At 39.0% G+C, this 19,170-nt stretch overlaps 1 protein-coding gene across 5 annotated transcripts in view; it reads left to right on the top strand.

The window, feature by feature from the left end:
- Positions 1-19,170, top strand: part of EPB41L4A (erythrocyte membrane protein band 4.1 like 4A) — a 139,703-nt gene that overhangs the window by 103,354 nt on the left and 17,179 nt on the right. For 3 of the 5 annotated variants that reach the window (XM_085305351.1, XM_085305355.1, XM_085305356.1), the window contains exons 13-17: positions 2,013-2,094; positions 6,234-6,317; positions 8,942-9,055; positions 10,909-10,956; positions 15,139-15,216. In XM_085305351.1, coding sequence (XP_085161477.1) covers positions 2,013-2,094; positions 6,234-6,317; positions 8,942-9,055; positions 10,909-10,956; positions 15,139-15,216 — 406 coding nt within the window. The remainder of the gene's footprint in view (positions 1-2,012; positions 2,095-6,233; positions 6,318-8,941; positions 9,056-10,908; positions 10,957-15,138; positions 15,217-19,170) is intronic. The other 2 variants (XM_085305352.1, XM_085305353.1) reach the window with 2 other exon arrangements.

The following is a 19,170-nucleotide window of genomic DNA, read 5'->3' as shown; positions in this document are numbered from 1 at the left end:
CTAAATATTACTTTCAATTCTGTCCATGAATTTGTGTGCATTCTGCATTTCTTTCTTTATTTAGAATATTCCATATTCTTCCTAATCCTTAAACTTGCATAAACAATAAAAAGAGCAGTCAGAGTCGCAATCTTTGCTTYGTTGGGAGTACAAAGACTTTCTGTCTGTACTTACTTCAGAGGAGCAAAGGATGTACAAGACAGGACCCTAGCAACTCCCCTGCCAGGCACTAGCCTGAAAAGCTAAGTAGGGAAAGTAGTAAACTGCATTATAAAAAAGCGATTAAGTCAAAGACCTAAAAGACTTGATTGAATTGCCTATGCAAGGTGACCAATGCCACCTGTGACCCTCTACCGTATCTGAGACACCTGCAGAAGACTAGCAGAAGTAGCCTGCAGGAGACCCACACCCTTCTGCAGGGGTGGACATCAGTTGATGTCCAGACAAGATTTCTTAGGGCATCTCAGATGCCTAGGTTGAAGTAGAATAGACCCCAGAGACTTTTTCCTTTAAGGAGTGATGTGGGAAGTTGAACAAGCTATGGAGAAAACTTACACTGCAGAACTGAGTCTCTGTTTGATTTTAGACATGTGATTATAGTTTTAGCCAAACAAAAAGACTCTGAGTTTGTACTAYTTTATTAACACTACGGTGCTTTTGCTTCTTTCCAAAAGATGTAGCATTTTCTTCCTATCAGTTTTATGGGTTTCAATCAATATGTAATGGAAATCCTTCATTATCTTCAATGAGCGCCCCGAGAGTCCTRTCCAGGACTGAGGTACATAATTAATGGTGATGTTTTGTTGTTTTACGTAACAACTGCTTCTAGAGATGGGAACAGTTTTGTTAGAAATGACTGAAATTGACACTGAGATGGAAAGAGAACATGCAAATTGAAGAAAAACTGCTTTTTTAACATCTCCGTATGGAACAGCAAGAAAAAAATTGCCACTTTTTTATTCTTTGGGTAAACGAACGCTTTTAAAACTAATGAATCCACCCAAATCTCCTTAGATGGGCACTAACGTGAACTGGGGAATACTGTTCACCATTTTGATAGGGAAATTAAAATGCCATTCAGCTGTATTGGAAGCCTTGGAATAGTTCCATAGAGCTGTGTTATCAGGTGATTTTCTCTCCGTTAGAAGAAGTTTGGCACGTAGCTTTTTCTTTTCTTTTTCTTTTTTTTTCCCCCCCCTCAGCCTTTCCACAGAGGAAGCATAGATGAGTGTTAATGGCACAGCATGAAAACTAAAAAAAATAGCACTAATAAAAATCAATCTATCTTGTTGATTGATACATTTTTTGTTTATTGTTGAAGCTCTAACAGATCTGCATGATGTACCTGCTCTACATACCAAATTAAATAGGTTGCCTCTTTTTCTCTTAACGATACTGAGGTGTGTACAGCTGTATGACATAGCTTTATCATGCCATTTTGACTTTAACCCGGTATTATAAATCCAGATCCTATGACCCTCAGTGCTCCTAAGTCATGAATACACGAATCTATTCCTTTGGAGCCTGAAATATTTGAAAGAGGGGAAAGTCTATTTTCCTTCTCCTTCTTCAGGTTCCCTTTAATGGCTCTGGTGGGGCACTGCCGTGCCAACAGTGAAGGAAGAGTGGGACCAAATGTATAGAGCATTGGGCACAAAATTGGAAAATAGGCAGGTAACCTTCAAATACTGGCCAGGTCTTTTTGACTCATTGAAAATGAGCATTGGCTGTGTTAGAGTATTATTCTTTATTGTGTCTCTCTATTTACATTATTTGTTCTCAAATCCATTAGTTTGTTGTTTTCCTGGTCAAAACTTAGGAAATATTTCTGGTGTGTACACAATGTTACTATATCAATTCAAAACTATTTTATGTATGTTGTTACTATATCAAGTTTCTCTTATACAGTATTGTGTTCAGTAGGATTATATAAGGTTTTAATACGCTGGTTAGGCAGACTAGATGTGCAAGGGAACTGCTAAAGGATTGTTTTGTATTTTTTATTTTTTCAGGATCTAACAGCATAAATCAGATTATAACAAATGGGGAAAATGAAGGAACTACAAAAATCATTGCACCTTCTCCAGTGAAAAGGTAAATAGACCAGCATTTCACTTCCAGTTTTTAGAAGACCATGTATTACATTGAGTAGAGGAATTCATTTAACAATCGTTAATCGTGTTTTCTCCTGCCCTTAAAATTTAGGATTCCCTGATCTTACCTGCTGACAAAGGCCATAGAACATTGCCCAGTAATTTGTATTAACAAATCCTGATCTTGGGGCTGAACTGGAACGGAAGTTCCAGATGACGAACAGAGCTCGGGAATCTATGAATCAGAGCACTTTAATAGGAAAACAAAGCCTGAGACATGAACATGAGAAATGAGATTGTGACAGAAGAGTCACTGCCTTGGTCAGGATAGGTATGAAGTCTTTTGTGTGTTTCCCCGACACCTTCCTCCTGTGAGTGCTTCAGGCGGGCAGCACCACCGGCACGGCCTTCACGGATGCTCTGGGAGCAGGGCACGTGCCCCCTGCCTCCGTACAGGGCTAACTGTGCTTAGCGAGGCACGGGCAGGGACATGCTGGGCATGGCTTCCCCTCCAGCTGTGCTGTGAATCTTGCAGTCCATTACCCATTAACACTGGTAAATCCAGGAGTAATACGGTATAAAACTCATGAATATTTGTGCCTGATTCTTTTCAGCAGGGAATTGCCAGGGTTCCTCTGACTTTCGTAGTCTGCTTTGTTAAATTTTCAGTGCTGAAATACGCATTACTGGTTATTAGGTATATKTGAGAGAGAGATGAGGCTCAGATTCAGAAAGGGATTTACATCCCCGCCCTTAATTTAGGTGGAATTTAGGTGCCTGACTCAAAACAGTGATCTTAAAAAAGCATGAGTCAAGAACTCGGCATCTGAGTTTTTTGCTTAGTTGCCTAAATGGGTGCGTCTGTGCGCACCCAGTAACTCTGAGAAGTTTTCTGAGCYGAGCAGCCCTGGCCTTGTCTCTTTTCTAAAGCTGTGAGCTTCACATTCTACGTGCCTRGATTGGCCTCTGAAGAACGGTCTAATAGACTTGCTCCAAACTCTTGGTGGATGATGTTTCTGTTGCCTAATGATTAGAATTGTTGCCCCAAATGAGAAGGGTTAAGTTGCTTCCTCAATTTGGGAGAATTTGAATYCAGTGTTCCAGCTCTTTGAAAACTGTTCTGATCAAAAGTTAAAAGAAAGTTTATGATGTTGCCATTTCATGCTGTTGAAGCAAGGTCACTGAGCAGAAAACTGCAATTTGTGAGGAGTGAGAAAGAGACACAAAGCAAGAGATACCCTTATTTTGCAATTCAGAGACGATAGTATTGGGAAGGGGGAGCCCTTAATTACAGCTTGTGCTCCCTGTGCTGTTTAYAAATTTTTACTGGTGAATCATTTGAAGCAGGTAGATAGGCAAGTTGCAGATCAGGAAACAGAATAAAGGACTTTCAACATGGCAGTTTYAAAAGTTTCTGGGTTTAATCTTTAACTTCACATTTTAAAAATAATTCTCAGATTCTCACTGATGCATTTTTTTAAATGGTGTTAGTCACCTTTAAACTAAAAAAAAAAAAAAGGAAGTTGTTTTTCGTGTGCATTTTCTGTTAAGAAATTTGAACCATTACCACTTCTTTATATTCCAGATATTTATCTGCATAAAAGATGCACAGAAAAGGAAATATATCTGTGTTTATACATTACTTAGTTTATTTTTTAGTTTCCTTGGTTTGTTTTCRTCTTGTCTGTGTCTGTATGTCTAAAACATTTGCTAGGTCCACCAAACTTAGTATACCTGACAGACAGCACACAYGCCTTGTGAGGCAGTTTCAGTTTGATAGCTTACTCCATTCCACATTAATTCTCGCGTTAGTTGCCAGTCATTCTTACAAAGCACCTTTTAGCAGCTATTGTGACCTGAGTTTTGGTAGCTTAACTGCTGAGATATGTCTTTAGWCATTTCTGCAGAAATGGTAAAAATTCAAGGTAAACAGAAAAAAACTCCCAGTAATCTCCCGTGAAATTCAGATCCCAGCCTTTTCAAATACTCTGAATGAACTCCGTCCCTTTTGCAACTGCATTCCTGCAGATAATGCCGGTATCTGAAGAGGTGCCATGCTCTAGCTCTCTAGCTGTTAAGTGCCTGTCTGCTCTGAGTGAGTAACGACTTAGGAATCTAATGCACTTAATTCACCTCCCAGGATTATTTCTCTGTCTGTCTCTTAAGATTTGAAAGCATAATCTAATTTTTTTTTTAAACTTAACCTTGATCTGAGAATTRTTCAGTAGTTTTTGCTGTGCAAAAACAGTTGTTTCCTGTAGTATGGGACAGAAACATTTACTCAAGTAACTTGCTCAGTCTGCAGTAAGCTTATGGTTTTAAGGCTGGGAAATAGATTGTGTGCACGTGTGAGTCAATAATTAATGGGTACAGTATTAAGAAGATGATTTACCTAATAAAGTGGACTCTAATTTCTTTTCCTGCTAACCTACTGTAGCTTTGCATTTTGTTCACTGTGTGAGAATTAAATGATTAACTCACTGACCTGTAGTAACCAAAGGCTGAGGTTAAAAGTGGATTAGTGAGCTAAGTAGCCACTGTTCCGTCGTAAAGCCGAGCCTGTCGCCTCCTGCTCGGAGCCGAGAATTCTGGCTTATGTCCCCCTCTCTATAAGCATTTGTAAAAACCTTTTTTGCTGTTTCAGTTGCGCTTGGGAATCATCTCTAGCGTTGATGTTTGTAGTGGGATGCTGTCAGTAATACTTCTTGAAGAGATTAGTGGAAACTAATATGGTTCTTTAGTATTGTGTTAGGTGAGCTGCTCGTGCATCTTGTGAGCGAGCACTAGGAAGAGCGTGACTGGCCGTTGGCGAGGGAAAGAGACAGCGCGCTCCCGCCGGAGGCCGCCATCCGGCGCGTGGGGTGGCAGCGAGCAGCCTATCTGGGTGCATTAGTGGCGTGAGAGCTGTAAAAGCTGACAGCGTGAGAAAGAAAGGGGAAAAAAAGAGATCGGAGCATCCCGTTGTTTCTCTCCCCATGCTCCTATAGGCAGGGCGGGAGATTGGTTACCAACCCTGGAATCTCTCTCTCAAGCCGGGTCCCTTTGACTTGCAGGACTCGGTGAAGAAAGCTCTTCCACGTTGTTGGGTCAGTGCTCGGAACAGATACTTTCCTGCTTTCCTAGCAGAAAGACAGTGAACAGAGTTACTGAGGAAGGGATGAAAAGAAAATAGAGAACGTCACTGTGCTACTTTATGAAGCTGTGGTCTGACATTTTTTAAATAGTTATCCCCTCTCTGTTTCTTGCGCATATCTTAAAGAAGATACTATAGACCTAGAAAAATAAAAGAGAAGCATGAGAAGGAGAACAGAGATATGTGATAACTCCTGTACTGGGAGAGATTAAGCAAACTATGACTCTTTAACTTGAAAAAGAGATGAGGGGCAAGTGTTAGAAATTAAAAAAAAAAGGTGTGGGGGGGAAGAGACTGTGATTAGAGAACCATCATTCATCTTTTTTTGTTGTTGTTTTTCTTTTTCCCCGTAAGCTTAGAACTAGCAAGAATTAAATAATGGAAGTTTTGAAGCAGGTGGAAGTTTTGAAACAAAATGCAATAACTTTTTGTACTATAGTTAAATACTAGAATTCACTGCTACCAGGCACCATTCATGCCAAAAATAAAAGTATGTTCAAAAAAGTGTTTATATAAATCCATGGAAGAAAGTTCTGTCAAGAACTGKTTTTTTTTGTTTGTTTGTTTGTTTGTTTTTTAAAAAAAAAGAGGTAGGGAGCAGATAAGACCTCTGGTTCATTAATTCATTAACTGCATGTTGTGGAAAGCTGGGAGAGCATCCTGTGTATTTGCCCTATTCTTAGATGTTTTGCTTAAGCATCTGTTCTCATCTATTCTGAGACAAGATTGATCTTTTTTTGGACTCAGTGCAGGCATAATTATGAGACTGCAGAGCTGATTTTCAAGTTATGTTTTTTTCCTCCAGTCTCTCTTCCTAGATGAGATTAGTTAACAGAGCCGCTGTTCGCCTTCTTTCACATAGCTGGCAAATAGCTGTATGCCAGAGTGGGTCTCTCTGATGTCTGTATGCCTCTGAGATCAACTCTTTAAGAGGTCGCGGGAGAGGGGGGAGAAAAGATGGTCTGTACAATATAGATTTAAAAAAACATATCTGTACTTTTATTTAGCTTTAAAAAGATGAAAAATGAATACAGTCCAGAAACCCAAAGAAGTAAAACAAGTGCACCGTGGGAGGAAAATGGCCCACAGAGGTAAGGCAAGGCATGATGTCTTAGGTATCATGCAGTGGTAAATATCATGCCTTGGCAATAAGGTGAAGGGGACTGGAAATAATATATTAATGTATTAGCAGGGTCATAATAAATCTGTCATGACTGTCATGGATGAACAATCAGCTAAAAATTTGGAAGGAGAGGGTAAGAGGAAATGATCCCTAAATAGGAGTCAGCAGTGTATTGGACAGAGATCTGTGCTTGGATCTCTGCTATTCAGCAAATCTGTAAAAGAGTGGGAAAGAAGGGTGAAAAGGCTTAATCATGGCACAAAAATATTTAGGATATCAAGAATGAAAGGTTCTGTGAAGAGTAGCAGTAAATCTTTAGAGACAGTGACTAGTCAGTAAATGATAGATGACATTGAGTCACAAAATGTAAAGTAAGGGAATAATCATGGATTCCCAAGTGAAATGAGGTGCCGTGGATGGCCATCACTATTTAGGACTGGGATTTGAGGCTTTTGGTGGATAGCTTTATGGGGGAGGTGATTATTTGGAAATGTGTAGGAAGAAAGCAAGAGAATGGCATTACGCCATTGTATGGATTTGTGGATAATATATTTGCTCTTTGTATAATAAGTGCAGTTCTGATGTCCTTATTCCAGAATGGTTAGAGTAAGGCTGGAAAAGGCTTTGAGAGAGGCAGTAAGGGTGATTACAGGTATGAATGACTGTGACGAAAAAATGCATAAGGAATAGCTGCATAGGCCAAGACTCCAATCTGGAAAAGAGACAATTTTAGGTAATGTGATAGGGGTCTAGAAAATTATGAATAGGATAGAGAAAAGGGATAGAGATCAAGCATTCTTGTATTTTTCCAGTGTAGGAGTTTGGGAGTGTCAGATGAAGGTAGTTAGGAGCAGTTTAAAAGCACTCAAAAGGAGTAGTGACTCCTGGTGAACAGGAGACCTGTTGTGCTCCGTTAGAAGGGATGCTCAAGGTTAACGGATGCCTGAGTGAGACGGGGCCAATATATAGAAGAGAAGTCCACTGAGGGCTCCTAAACACAGAGAAACAACATGTGAATGGGGAAGTCCTCTGAGCTGGGAGTAGTTGGGGACTGAGAGAGTATTGCGAGAACTGTCATACACATTTACCTTCTTTCTTTTCTGTAAGTGGTTGCTCATGGCCACTGCTGGAAATGGGCTGCTGAATTAGATATATCATCGGTGTGATTTAGTATGACCCTACTTTTGTGTGATGATTCAGATCTATGTATAGTGTGTTACCTGGCATTTTTTACTAAGGTTCCTTTATTTTTATGGACACCATGATGATTTACTGTCGTTCTATTGTAAATATCAAGAGTTTTCAGAATAAGAACAAAGCAGTGTGTCAGTATTCTCTCGCTGGGGTAGATGTTTATTTGTGATGTTTAAAGAAGAAGCAGTGTCAGCTTGTCACATTACAGCTTCAGAGTTGAAATAGTTCTCAGGACAGAAGGAAATTTATATCCTAACAGCCAAGATACAGAAAAACTGAATTTTTGCATATCCTATTCTAAAGGACTATGCAGTTTTGAACACATAAGAAGACTGTGTGCTGCACACAACTTTTAATAAAGGCTTTCACAACTTTTAATAAAGATTTTCTAGTTCTGAAGTACATTCACTTTGAGATGAACTGTGGCAGCTTTTTAACTGAGGAGAGTAGCATTATCATGAGCAGTCTGCACAAGGAGGTGCAGAACAATGTGTCTAAAGACTAGAGGGTTTTAGGAAAGCAGAAAGAAATACCTCAACTGGAATTTGGTGAGCATATCATATTTTCCACATAGCTGTCATGAAAAGGACTAAATAACATTAGATGAAGATGTGCTATTGAGTTTAGCATGCTTCATCCAAAAAACTGTGGTACTGCTATTGCATCATTGAACCATCTTGGAGTAATTTATGCTCCTGTCATAGGCTCTAGTAAACTGTCAGAAGAGTTCCTTACATTTCAGTAGGAAGGCACTGCATGACAAAYCATACAAGCATTTTGTAACCAGCAGTGCAGTCTGCATCTAACTCAGTTACAGACTTGGGTCCCACCCATGCTTAAGTACATAACCTGAAGCTTGAAACACCTCCATGCCAATGGCAGAGAATTGTACAGATGAACAGTAGAACGCTAAAGGTAAATTTTTTCAGGATCCTGAGTGGTAAAAGAGACCCTTCAGGATATTAACACTGTTTTAACGCCTTTATTCATGGAAAAAGTATATAAAGAGTATAGGTGCATTTGAATGTGTAGCTCTTGGTAGCATAAGTCATTATAAGTACAAAAAATTTATTATGCTAAAAGAAACACATGCTTGGTTGTACATTTTGTAAGTTTAGAGCTGTGGTGTCAGTGCTAAGTGTACTCTCCCCTATATTTTCAAGATGTGATTAAGTGTAAAATATTTATTCCTGGAAAGCAGTACCATGTGTATTTATATAGCACATGCACACATATGTATAACTAAATATATATATATGTATTCAGAGTATATATACGTGTGTGTGTGTGTGTGTGTGTCCCTTCTCATTATTTTTGTAGACTGAATGTAGATTAGCTGACTTAAATTTCTTGGAAGTTTTAAAAGATTATTGTTTGCCCTTCCTTTTTAAACTCTAGTGGGCTGTATAATTCTCCCAGTGACCGCAATAAATCACCAAAGTTTCCTTACTCTCGGCGAYGGAACCCGTCAGGCGGCAGTGAGAATGAATCTGGGCAGCCAGTCCGGAGGAGGTAAGAGCACTGAGGCTTATCAGTGTTAGCTGCTGCTTAGGTAGAAATCTTGTTGTGATGCTGCATGCTCTGTGTTCAGTTAGGGCTCTTGGAGACATAGCTGGGTCCTGGGAAAATCCTGTACTCCAGGGGTCAATTGTCAATACAAAACAAGACAAAATAAAATGGCAAAAGAAAAGGAAAAGATGCTTCAGTTAGGCTTTTAGCCCATTCGCTGTTCTTAGTACCAGGAAAATAATACTGAAAATCCAAGAACTTGCATTATTTGCACTTGCAAGATCATTTTAGTTGCTGCAGATATTCTTCCTTTGTAAAGCAGAGGACTGAGGTTGCTTGCTTGATAATGAGCTTCTGATATAGAACAGTATTTTGCTTTAAATACATTGCTTTGCTTTAAGTACAGCAAAAAATAAAGGTATGAGCTGTTGTTTTCAACATGCAAATTACTTTACATTAGAGAGTATGCCAGTAAAAATATGACTGTGATTACTTAATGTATTTTTAATGGGTATGTGCTGAATTGAGTAACTTAAAGAAGTAGAATGACATAGATGGAAATTCTGTGCTGCATGTTGCAGAGTATGGCCAAAATGCAAATTACAGGGACAGTTCAGATCCTGAAGTGATACAGTTTTGAGGGACTACGTTTTGCCTGGGATGATTTGTTTTCCTGAGAAGCTGCTTTCATCATCTGAGCTAGCACTGGGGTACCTTAGCTATGGTTTAGAGTGAGCTGTAGACAAGCATAGCCACTCTAGCATATTTATAGTGGTCTTTTGTGGCTGCCTTATGAGACAGCACACTTGAGTTAAGCTTCCTTCTGACGTCTCTGATGGTGCTCCTTGTTCGCCCCTCAGAGCCAGGGTTTGCAAAGGGATCTTTGAAGATACAGCTGTATTGATGAGGAAATCTTCTAGGTAGATATGGAGCTTTTACATTTGTTTTCTGAATTGCTCCTTTTATCTGCCATTAGCAGTGTAGAACAGGAAAGAAGAAATTCATTCATGGAATCTGCTTAGTGATCTCACGCCTGAGTTAAGGCATATCAATGTAGCTCTCTTTAAGTCAGTGCAGCAATGTTGATTTACTCTATGGACATAACACTTAAGAGAGTTAATAACAGTGTGTTTCCTGAGATGGATTTTCTGATTCATTTCTAGCTTGGTTGTTAGAAGGACTTGCTGGGCTCTGCAAAAACAGAGGAATACAGATATGCAGTGCAAAAGCCATCTTGTATCATGGAAAGAATAATGTTTGTGTACCATATAGGAGAGGATCTTTTGAGATGCAAAGTGTTTATCATCTGGGATTTGCATTTGGCTCATCATCTAGGCAGACAGGTGTTCATGCCAAAACCAAGTTTTCTCTTGGGTCACTACACTACAAAAATATTTTTTAAAGTCTTATCTCATATATTAGACTGTGAAGACTGACAATAGCGAGTGGATACTAACCTAATTATGTCTTCCTGAATCTTGCATTTTATTCTTGCACTTTCCTTTTTCATCTGTTTAATAACAATAGCCATATTGTTTAAATGCTCCTTACTGGAATTAAGAGGAAAATATCCGGCTTTGCTATGCTGGAAACAGTAGGAAGCTCTAAACACCAGCTTACTGTGCTCGACCTTGAAAGTCAGAGGTTTGCAATGAGAGTTCAAATGGGATCATGCCTTTGCAGCTTATTGTAAAGGTGACCTGCAAAGTGTAGAACAAGCACATGCCCCCTTTTTCCTGCCTTAAATCCTACTAAAAAAAAAAAACTCTATGTGAAGGTTTTGTTTGAAAAGAGGAGTACTTTTTTGTATTTAAGTGACCCAATGATATTTCATTAAAACTTCCTTAATGTCATAGGAAAGCCCAAAACAGTGGCGAAGATTCAGATTTAAAGCAAAGAAGAAGGTAAATATATAATCTATGGCAGTGCTGAAATGGTAATGAAGGTACTGATCATATTCTTGTTCCCTGTATTCCCTCACTTCCTTCCCTCCTCCCCATCCTCTTGAATGTTTAACAGTCTTGTTGTGTTCTACCCATAAACATTTTTCTTTCCTGCCTTACTTTTGCTAAAATGCTCAGTAGTATAACCTCATCACAGCACAGATTGATACCAGATGCACATTGTTACTATACCATGCTAGAAATAGCTTGTGGAAGCTTCCTGAAGGCTTATCTGCAACCCGAAAGTCAATTCCTGAGGTTGGAGGTTTTGGACTTTACATCTGTAGTACTGAAGATTTTGTTTTGAATTCTCTAACCTGTCACTCTACTTCAATTAACCTGTTTTGAAAGGGAGTAAGTTCGTATTTGAGATGAATTGTCCTGCAAAAGGTAGGTATAGGCATATCTATTCTGATTCAACTTCTTACAGTCTTCTCATTGTATCTTCCACACTTTTGCTGCATATATTTTAAACTTGTTTTCTTCCTCTGTGGTCTTGACTAGATGTCACACTTCCAAATAAAATGCTAGTGTGTGATTAAGTATGCATTTCCACAACTCAACTTTTGGCAAATTCTTTTTTCTGGAGTTCTCTACTATCACATCTGGCTGCTGTGACTTTGCCCAGTGCGACTCTCTGCTCCTGTGCTTCTACCCTGGCCACTGGAAAGAGGAGACAGAGCAGTTCATTTTAGTGTTGGAGTTCRTTGAGTCTTGTGAAGGAAACACTCCCAGGATCTGATTCACTGCTGCAGCGCAGGAAAGGAGCTCTGGCACAGTTACAGAAATCTCAGAGACAATCACAGGAAGTCAGGGAGAAAGCTCGTGTACTTTGCACCTATTGTAAGAAAACAGAGTAACTTTTTGAAGGATGTTGCCATTACGCTCTGCCGGTGATAGTCCTGTCGTTCATGACCAGAACATAAAGCAGAGAGTTTAGACATCTCAGGTGGAAAACTCCAGGACTCAGAAGGGATCTGTTCCCAAAAGCTGTCTGCCATATTACGTTACAAATGTACGTGTGTGTTCCAGACACCAGAATTATATAATGGAATAGACTTTCTTCACCTCCTCACAATTTGGCTACCCTCCTTTCCCTTAATCATGCCAGAATACGAGAATATGAACCCTTTGTCAGTTGTTTCTCTGAAATACCAAATCCGGCAACCTCCCAGGCCCTTAGGTCCCCTCCTGGGCTGTGGTATGTTCTGCCTCTCTTGCCTAACTGATAGTGCCTTCTTTCCTGCTCCTTGTGCCAGACCATACAGGGGCACCATCCTCAATATCTCAAATATGTTGTGTGCCCAGGAAAGGATGAGAAAGAAGAATGAAAGAATGCAATTGTCAGAGATCAGGATAATCCTRTATGCTCTTGCACTTGATTTAGGAAATTGCCATATTTCCATTTTTAGTATTTTATTCAGTTCAGTAAAAGCTGATGTTTAATATGTGGTGAAAGCATGTATGATGACAGCTAATGTGAGCAGCTGCCACTCAGCTGACAGCTCAGCAGCCCTGCTGTCTCTCTGCAAGTGTTTTCCCAATAGGGAACGCAAGGTAATTTGATGAACAGTACAAAAGGTGGATCATATTTTCGTTCCTGAAAAGCTAGAGRACTTGAATTTGAGCAAATTAGGATGTTTATCTTGCAGTTTTCCTGACACAGTATGCTTTTTGATGCTTTGGTACTTTTGGGGATTAATTGCCTAAATCCGAGTAAGAAAATACTTGAAATCATGAGAAATGTGGAAGAACAGTGTTGCTCTGATGACCTACGGATGTGRAGAGTTGAGATTTGTAGGAAATGATAATATTTTATTGGGCAACCAATAAGATATGGAGCACATAAGGTCTGCTGCAGTTCTAGGGTATCCGTTGCTCTCCAAACTRTTCAAACATGCTTGAGCCAGTGTCTTTTGGACACTGTCTTTTGTTTCTGCTTCTTCCATTGGAATAACATTTTTCTTTCAAAACATACATCTATTACCCACACTTTCAGCTTCACCCAGAAATATCCATTTTTACCTGGGAAACTGGCTATCTTGAGCCTCTTAGTGGTTTTAACGTGCAAAATTTGTGAGCAGAATGGGAGGGGAGGGTTCTGCTTCTCCTCTGGAGAAGTTTTGCTTTTCCAAACCTTTTCCCTCAGACATCAGACAAGCTGTGTTAAACTGAGTTTCCTGGGCTTTGGTTGTCCTGTTATTCTAAAATTCTTGTGTTTAGATGGGAGCTATTTGAGTGAATGATTTCMCATTGTCCCTATCTTGGGAGAGAGGGGAGACCAGCCTCCCTCCTGAGCTTTTGATTCCATAGACTCTGAGGCATTTAATAACACAGCAATTTACCATAATTCACAGCTGTTAGGGACAGATTCATGAGCCTGTCAGCTCTGACAGAAGGACACCTGTAACAGTGCCTTAGTTTTAAAGGGGAAGGCTAGAATGATGTGTTCCCTGACCAGTTATGACACTGAGGAGGACAGTGCTTTGGCTGTTGTGCTTCTTAGGGAATCTCTTTCATCTTCCTCYTCATTCTTTGAGCCCTTCTCCTTGAGTGGTCAGACCATGTGGTGAGCAGGTGCTTCTCAGGAGCATCCAGCTGCAGCATGAAATACTTCCATTTRTCCGTTACCTACTTGTCATGAGCTGCCTTCACTCTGCAGCTTATCTGAGGGGTAGTTTAATAATTCTGCTGTCTTACCCCAGTGGCTCATTGAAGAAGACAAAAAGGAGGAAAAAGATCATCTGTGTTCCTGTCAGTGGCAACAGGAGTCATCTCCTTTCCTCTCTCACTTCATACCCGGAGACTTCAGAGCAAAGCTGCTACTTTCCACTGCAGCAAAATGCAGAGAAATGTATCTTTCTTTTGAGGCATTCTGAGACCATTATCACATGAGGTAAAGAACAGTCCAAAACAGTTTTTAATAACCCCAGAGATCCTCTCATACAGTGCCATTTTTTTAGGACCTAGCCCAGCACTGCAAGTAGCAAAAATCCTGGTCTCTAGGACCAACGTGCTGACAGCTGGTCTGTCTGCTCCACTGTTGATCAGGGGCAATCAGGGATTTAAAGCTTTTAGCTAGTAATTGCCAAGCACTTCTCTGTGCCGAGGGGAACTTGCCTGTAGGTAGGCATATCCCCAGGACGCCAGCTCCAGGATAAATTCTCAGTTCTGATATAATGGTTCTGAAGACAATGATATTTTCTTGTTGAAGTTCAGCTATCAGCGCTGTCTCTAATTTTGCATCAGCTTGTTCCACCAGTCTACTTCAGTAGTTTATTAATCAGAGCCATAAATGTCAACTTACCATTTGAAGCTTCACAATCAGAGGTGATACAGAAGCCGACGCTTTATTTCCTTTTCCCTCACGTGGTGCACCATCTTTGTAGCTCTGCCTCGAGTCATCTCAGAGCTGTGCTCGTGCATCTGCCAGCCCTTCAACCGTTCCATATTTGTGAGGACAGCAGAATCACAGTATTCAGTGGTGTTTCCTCTATGCTGCCTGACACCTGGAAAATGATGGGAACTTGCAGAAGCCAGATGGAAGTTGAAGTGAATAGAAGAGAGATGTGGTGAACTCTTTAGTCTGCTTGCCAATAGCAGAACTAYGGTGTAGCTGCTGTTGGATGTCCTGCTGTATGAAGTAAGAAAAATAGCAGAATGGCTACAGTTTAAAGGCAAACATTCCACATTTCAAAGCAGTGTTTCACTGTGGCATATATGCAAAGAATGCTGAGAGCTTAAATAAATAAATAAATAAAACCCCCAAAACACAATGCAGTGATTCAAAAGGAAAACAGCACTCACCTGACAGTGCTTTCTGGGCGCAGTACCTTTAAAGCAGCTATTTCTAATTAATTAAGGAGAAAAAGACAGAAAGACTCTCTGGTTTAGACAAGCCCTCTAAACTCTTCCTTAATCCTGATTTTCCTAATAATGACTTCTCAATATTGTTCATTCCTTTAGAATTTTAATACTTCTGTAATATTATAACAGTAGAAAATAAGTAACAATGAGCACTTCTCATTTCTGCTTTGTACTTCGCAAGATATTAATAGATAAATTGATCTTCAGAGAGAGAGATGAACTGAAATATGATTTGCATGCTTAGTTCTTGAACTACATTGCTTTTTTCCTCTCCAGATCTCGATCTCGTTGTAACACCAGCAGTGGCAGTGAATCAGAAAATTCTAACAGAGAACATCGGAAGAAGAGAAACAGGTGACTGTTCTGTATTTTGGGCATAGAAATATGAAACACAAACAGGTGGAGCATAGGCTCATCTGTGATAGCTCTTTAAAAAAAAAATCTAATATGTTTTACTTGTATACAGTCCTCCTGAGGTCGCTTAATGCCCATGTTTAGGGGAAAAAAAGAAAGGGGGGGAGATAATTACCAAAGTATATAAACACTATAGAAATGTGCAGTCATCCTTGTGTTTGGGAAAAACTCATAAATGAATTGTAAAATCAAATACTGGCACACATTTATGAGGGACTTGAAATACTAATACTAATAAAATGAATAATGGTGATAACATACTCACAGCATGTACCTCAACACTTCAGAAATTTCATATGCAGAATTCTAGTAGAAAATAAGCTTTTGGGAAGAATCCACAAAATGTTTGTGAAGGGATCTGCAACTTGTTGTTTTTAAATACACAGATTAAATTTTGGAAAATGTTCTTATTTTCCAAAATACAAAGTGTGGGCCTAAACCCCAAATGTGTGCAATGTCAGCTTTTAATAGGAGCAGTGAGTGATGCTAGTATGTTTTGTTTTTTATGTTTATTTTACTTATTGCTGATAAGAGAAGCCTGGTATAACAACAGATTGATTGTAGCAATTTTTTTCCTTTAAAGCAGCCACTTCTATTTCACATGTGAGATAACAGCATTTTGAGATTTACTTATTAAAACTGATTTTTTTTAAAGCCTACAGAGTTGCTTCATATTGCATAAACAAAACATATGAGAACTGTCATTTGACAAAAGAGGAATTGTTTAATGCAGATTTCTAAAAACCTCTCTGCACAAACTGCCATAACTGCTGGTTGTTTCTCATGCAGTGCTGTGAGTGATAAATAATTTTGAGATATTTCAAAGCTCTTGGAAATAATTACGTGCTAGATATGATAAAGCAGTGGGATGTGCCTTGTTTGTAAAGTGCTGCAGAAGTATGTAGTATAATAATAATTTAAACATGACTTGCAATAGGTAGAGATGCTAAAAAAAAAACCCTTACATTCATAAAAGGCTGGTACAAAGCGTAGCTGAGCCATTAGATTTCTTTAGAGCTTACTTAGAACAGTCTTGCGAACTAGTTGGATAACAATAACCTAGTGTGCATGGAAGATTTGTTTTCCAGTCAGTGCTCTCAAGTTTGAATGAAATACTGACTTCAGTTTCAGTGATTGGTAGGTAAATAGTTTTTTTCCCTATGAAACTTGTTGTCCAGAAAACTACACAAGCAACTGAGGGAAATTAGAGACTGACCACAAGAATGTTTTTAAGAGCTTCTTGCAATATAAGGAATGAATTGTAAGAAGGATTAAGTAGGGCTTATCATTTTTTGACGAATAAAAGAATCTTTACCTACCCTTCCTCAATTCCTGCCAAAGTGCTTAAAGTTAAACAGGAGAGAGAGAGAGGAAAAAAAAAAGACTTCATATAGTTAATGGATATTTTTGTATTGTTTGACATTTTCAGGAATGTGGGATACATGACAAAGTGTTAATGTTGCAGAATTTCTTACTTCTAGATAGTTGCTTGAAATCAGACCAGATCAAAAGTCATTTCAGTGTTACAGCAAACAAGCATAAAATGAGCTGGTCATCTGAGACTTTCTTGTTGTCATCACATGCATGAAAACCACCAGTCATAATGAATTTCTGCATTTTGTTAGCAGCCACAGGAGGAATGTAATACACTAACTGGGCACAGGCATTTGAATTGCTTTCTTTTTAGGAGAGGTGATCCAGTCCTAACAGGATTAAATGGGAAAATACAGGGAAGCTTGCACTGTTATTACTCTATCTGTTGCATAGATTAATACAAATTTGTTTTATAGTACTGTAATCAGGCCTGTGACACAAGCAGACACAATGTTTTGCTGTTTGTGATTGGGCAAAAAGTGCCTGATTCTCGCATTATCCAGAAGAACCTGATTCTGATCASAGAAGAATAGAATATATTGTTCACATGAGAGGAGATCACTGTGAAGTAATTGTCAGATGAAAACAAATCTATTGTGAAAAATAGAAATGCAGTTGTGACCTTCTAAAGGTAAAACAATGGGAAAAGGCTGGAGCAAAACTGTTTACTTTGTCAGTCAGCCTTTGAGATTTCAGTCCGTCTTATGAATATTTTATTCTGAGCAAATGTTCATAAGTAATTGAAAAAGCACCTATGATGAGCACATTTCAATCACAGAAGAAGCATTTGGTTTTTTAATGCTATAGTCAAAATTTGTTATATGGATAAAAATATGTCAAAGTGGTAGACAGTGTGTACTGGAAATAGTCTTCCACTTGGAAGATYCATCTCATCTGTAAATAAATGGTAGCTGTACACTCAAATATATTTTGAATGAGATTTCAGGAGTCAAATAAGTCCTCAGGGTTGCTTGGTTTAAGAACTTTCTTAGGGAGATAAATAGCAAGAAATCACTGTAGGGTACAAAAGTCTTCTAAGTCCTAGTGCAGAAAATTTATAGGCAGATAACGCTGAAAAATGGAGAAAGTCTGAAAGTTAAATGATTTTTTCACAYCAGTTCTTTCAAAGAAATATGTGAACATATGTACAAAACTGATGTAAATTTATTTAGGAGGGAAAAGAAATGCTAAAAGGAGATAAGATCACAGTGTGGATATGTGATCAAAATCTGAAGCGTGTGTGGTGGACTGATGCAGGAACAGAATGGAATAACTGCAAGTCTGATTTCAACAGTATAAAATTTTACAAAATTTCTGGCTCAAGCTTCTGCTTCCTCTCATCTACAGTTAGGATATTATTGCCCTTTTATATCCAATGGTAAAAGTTTTCTGTCGCTTTTTACAAGAAGCGAAAACTGTAGTATCTTGAGTTTCACCAACTAAAGGTTTAGTTCTCATTTTTAAAATTTTAGTTCCATGACAAGCTATGCAGGGGAAATATAATACAGTAGAATGAAAATAAAGCTCAAATAAAATCTCATTTTACAGTGGTCTCATATTTGGGGAAAGTGTTACTACCTGACTATGTTCCTATCAAGGAGCAGGATTTTGCTGTAGGACTCCTGTTCATCCTCAGTCTTCCATATCTCTGGAGGGGAATGTCTAAACGTAGCCATGTACAACATCTGTATGCTGAGCTCACTACCCAAATGTATAGGGTATGGTGGAGTTATCAACTAAAGATTTTGTGCACAYGATATGAAAATATGGGCTTCTCTAGAGACAGTGTTAGGCAAAAGAGTCAGTGAAGCACATTTAAAAGAAGAATGTAATRAAGACTTAAAATCTCTTAAAATCATAATAGGATCTGTGTGGTCTAACCTGAGGCATATCTGTTAATGCACTCTTATCCYAGCGTCAACAGAGATTTCTTTACTGTAGGCATCTCATACGAATGGTACTGATAATGTTTGGTTTTTTTCCTTGTTTATTGCTATATTTTGTTTAAGAAATGGTCTTGAAATGACACCAAACAATGTCATTTGAATTTTTGTTGGTTCCAGCTGAATTTTGCTGGAAACCACATATATTGTTGCCAGCTATTATGTTCTCTGATGTTGTTTCTTCTTTCGTTTTGTCCTTCTTTACCCTTAGAACAGGGAGTCTTCTARCTGTGCAGAAGAGCACTTTTCTGTTATCACTGCAGTTTTGTTCCCTTGTAGCCCCAAAGGATTCCATTAGTCGGATGACCCAGAGCAGAAATGATGTGTTTACTCCTTTAATGAGAGGTCATTCATCAAAAGCAGGTTGATAAAATGTGTGGTCAGCGTAGAAGTGTAATTCCCAAAGCTTGTTGGAGAGGTGCAGGATCTCATGCGCTCTGTACCGGAGCGTGGACATCGTGCTCCACCAGGCTGTGCAGGTGCTTTGTTCAGAATGGGTAGTTCCCAATTATTTTATGACCAGCATCCAAATGCCTCCTTMAGAGCGCAGCTGTCTGCTTGACCTGTTAGGTGCTAT

Source organism: Rhea americana, unplaced genomic scaffold (genome assembly GCF_003343005.1).
Source record: "Rhea americana isolate MKP2758 unplaced genomic scaffold, rheAme1 scaffold_22, whole genome shotgun sequence".
Classification (NCBI taxonomy): Eukaryota; Metazoa; Chordata; class Aves; order Rheiformes; family Rheidae; genus Rhea; species Rhea americana.
The sequence above is the reverse complement of the archived record's forward strand: the minus strand, read 5'-3'. Positions and strand labels throughout refer to the sequence as shown.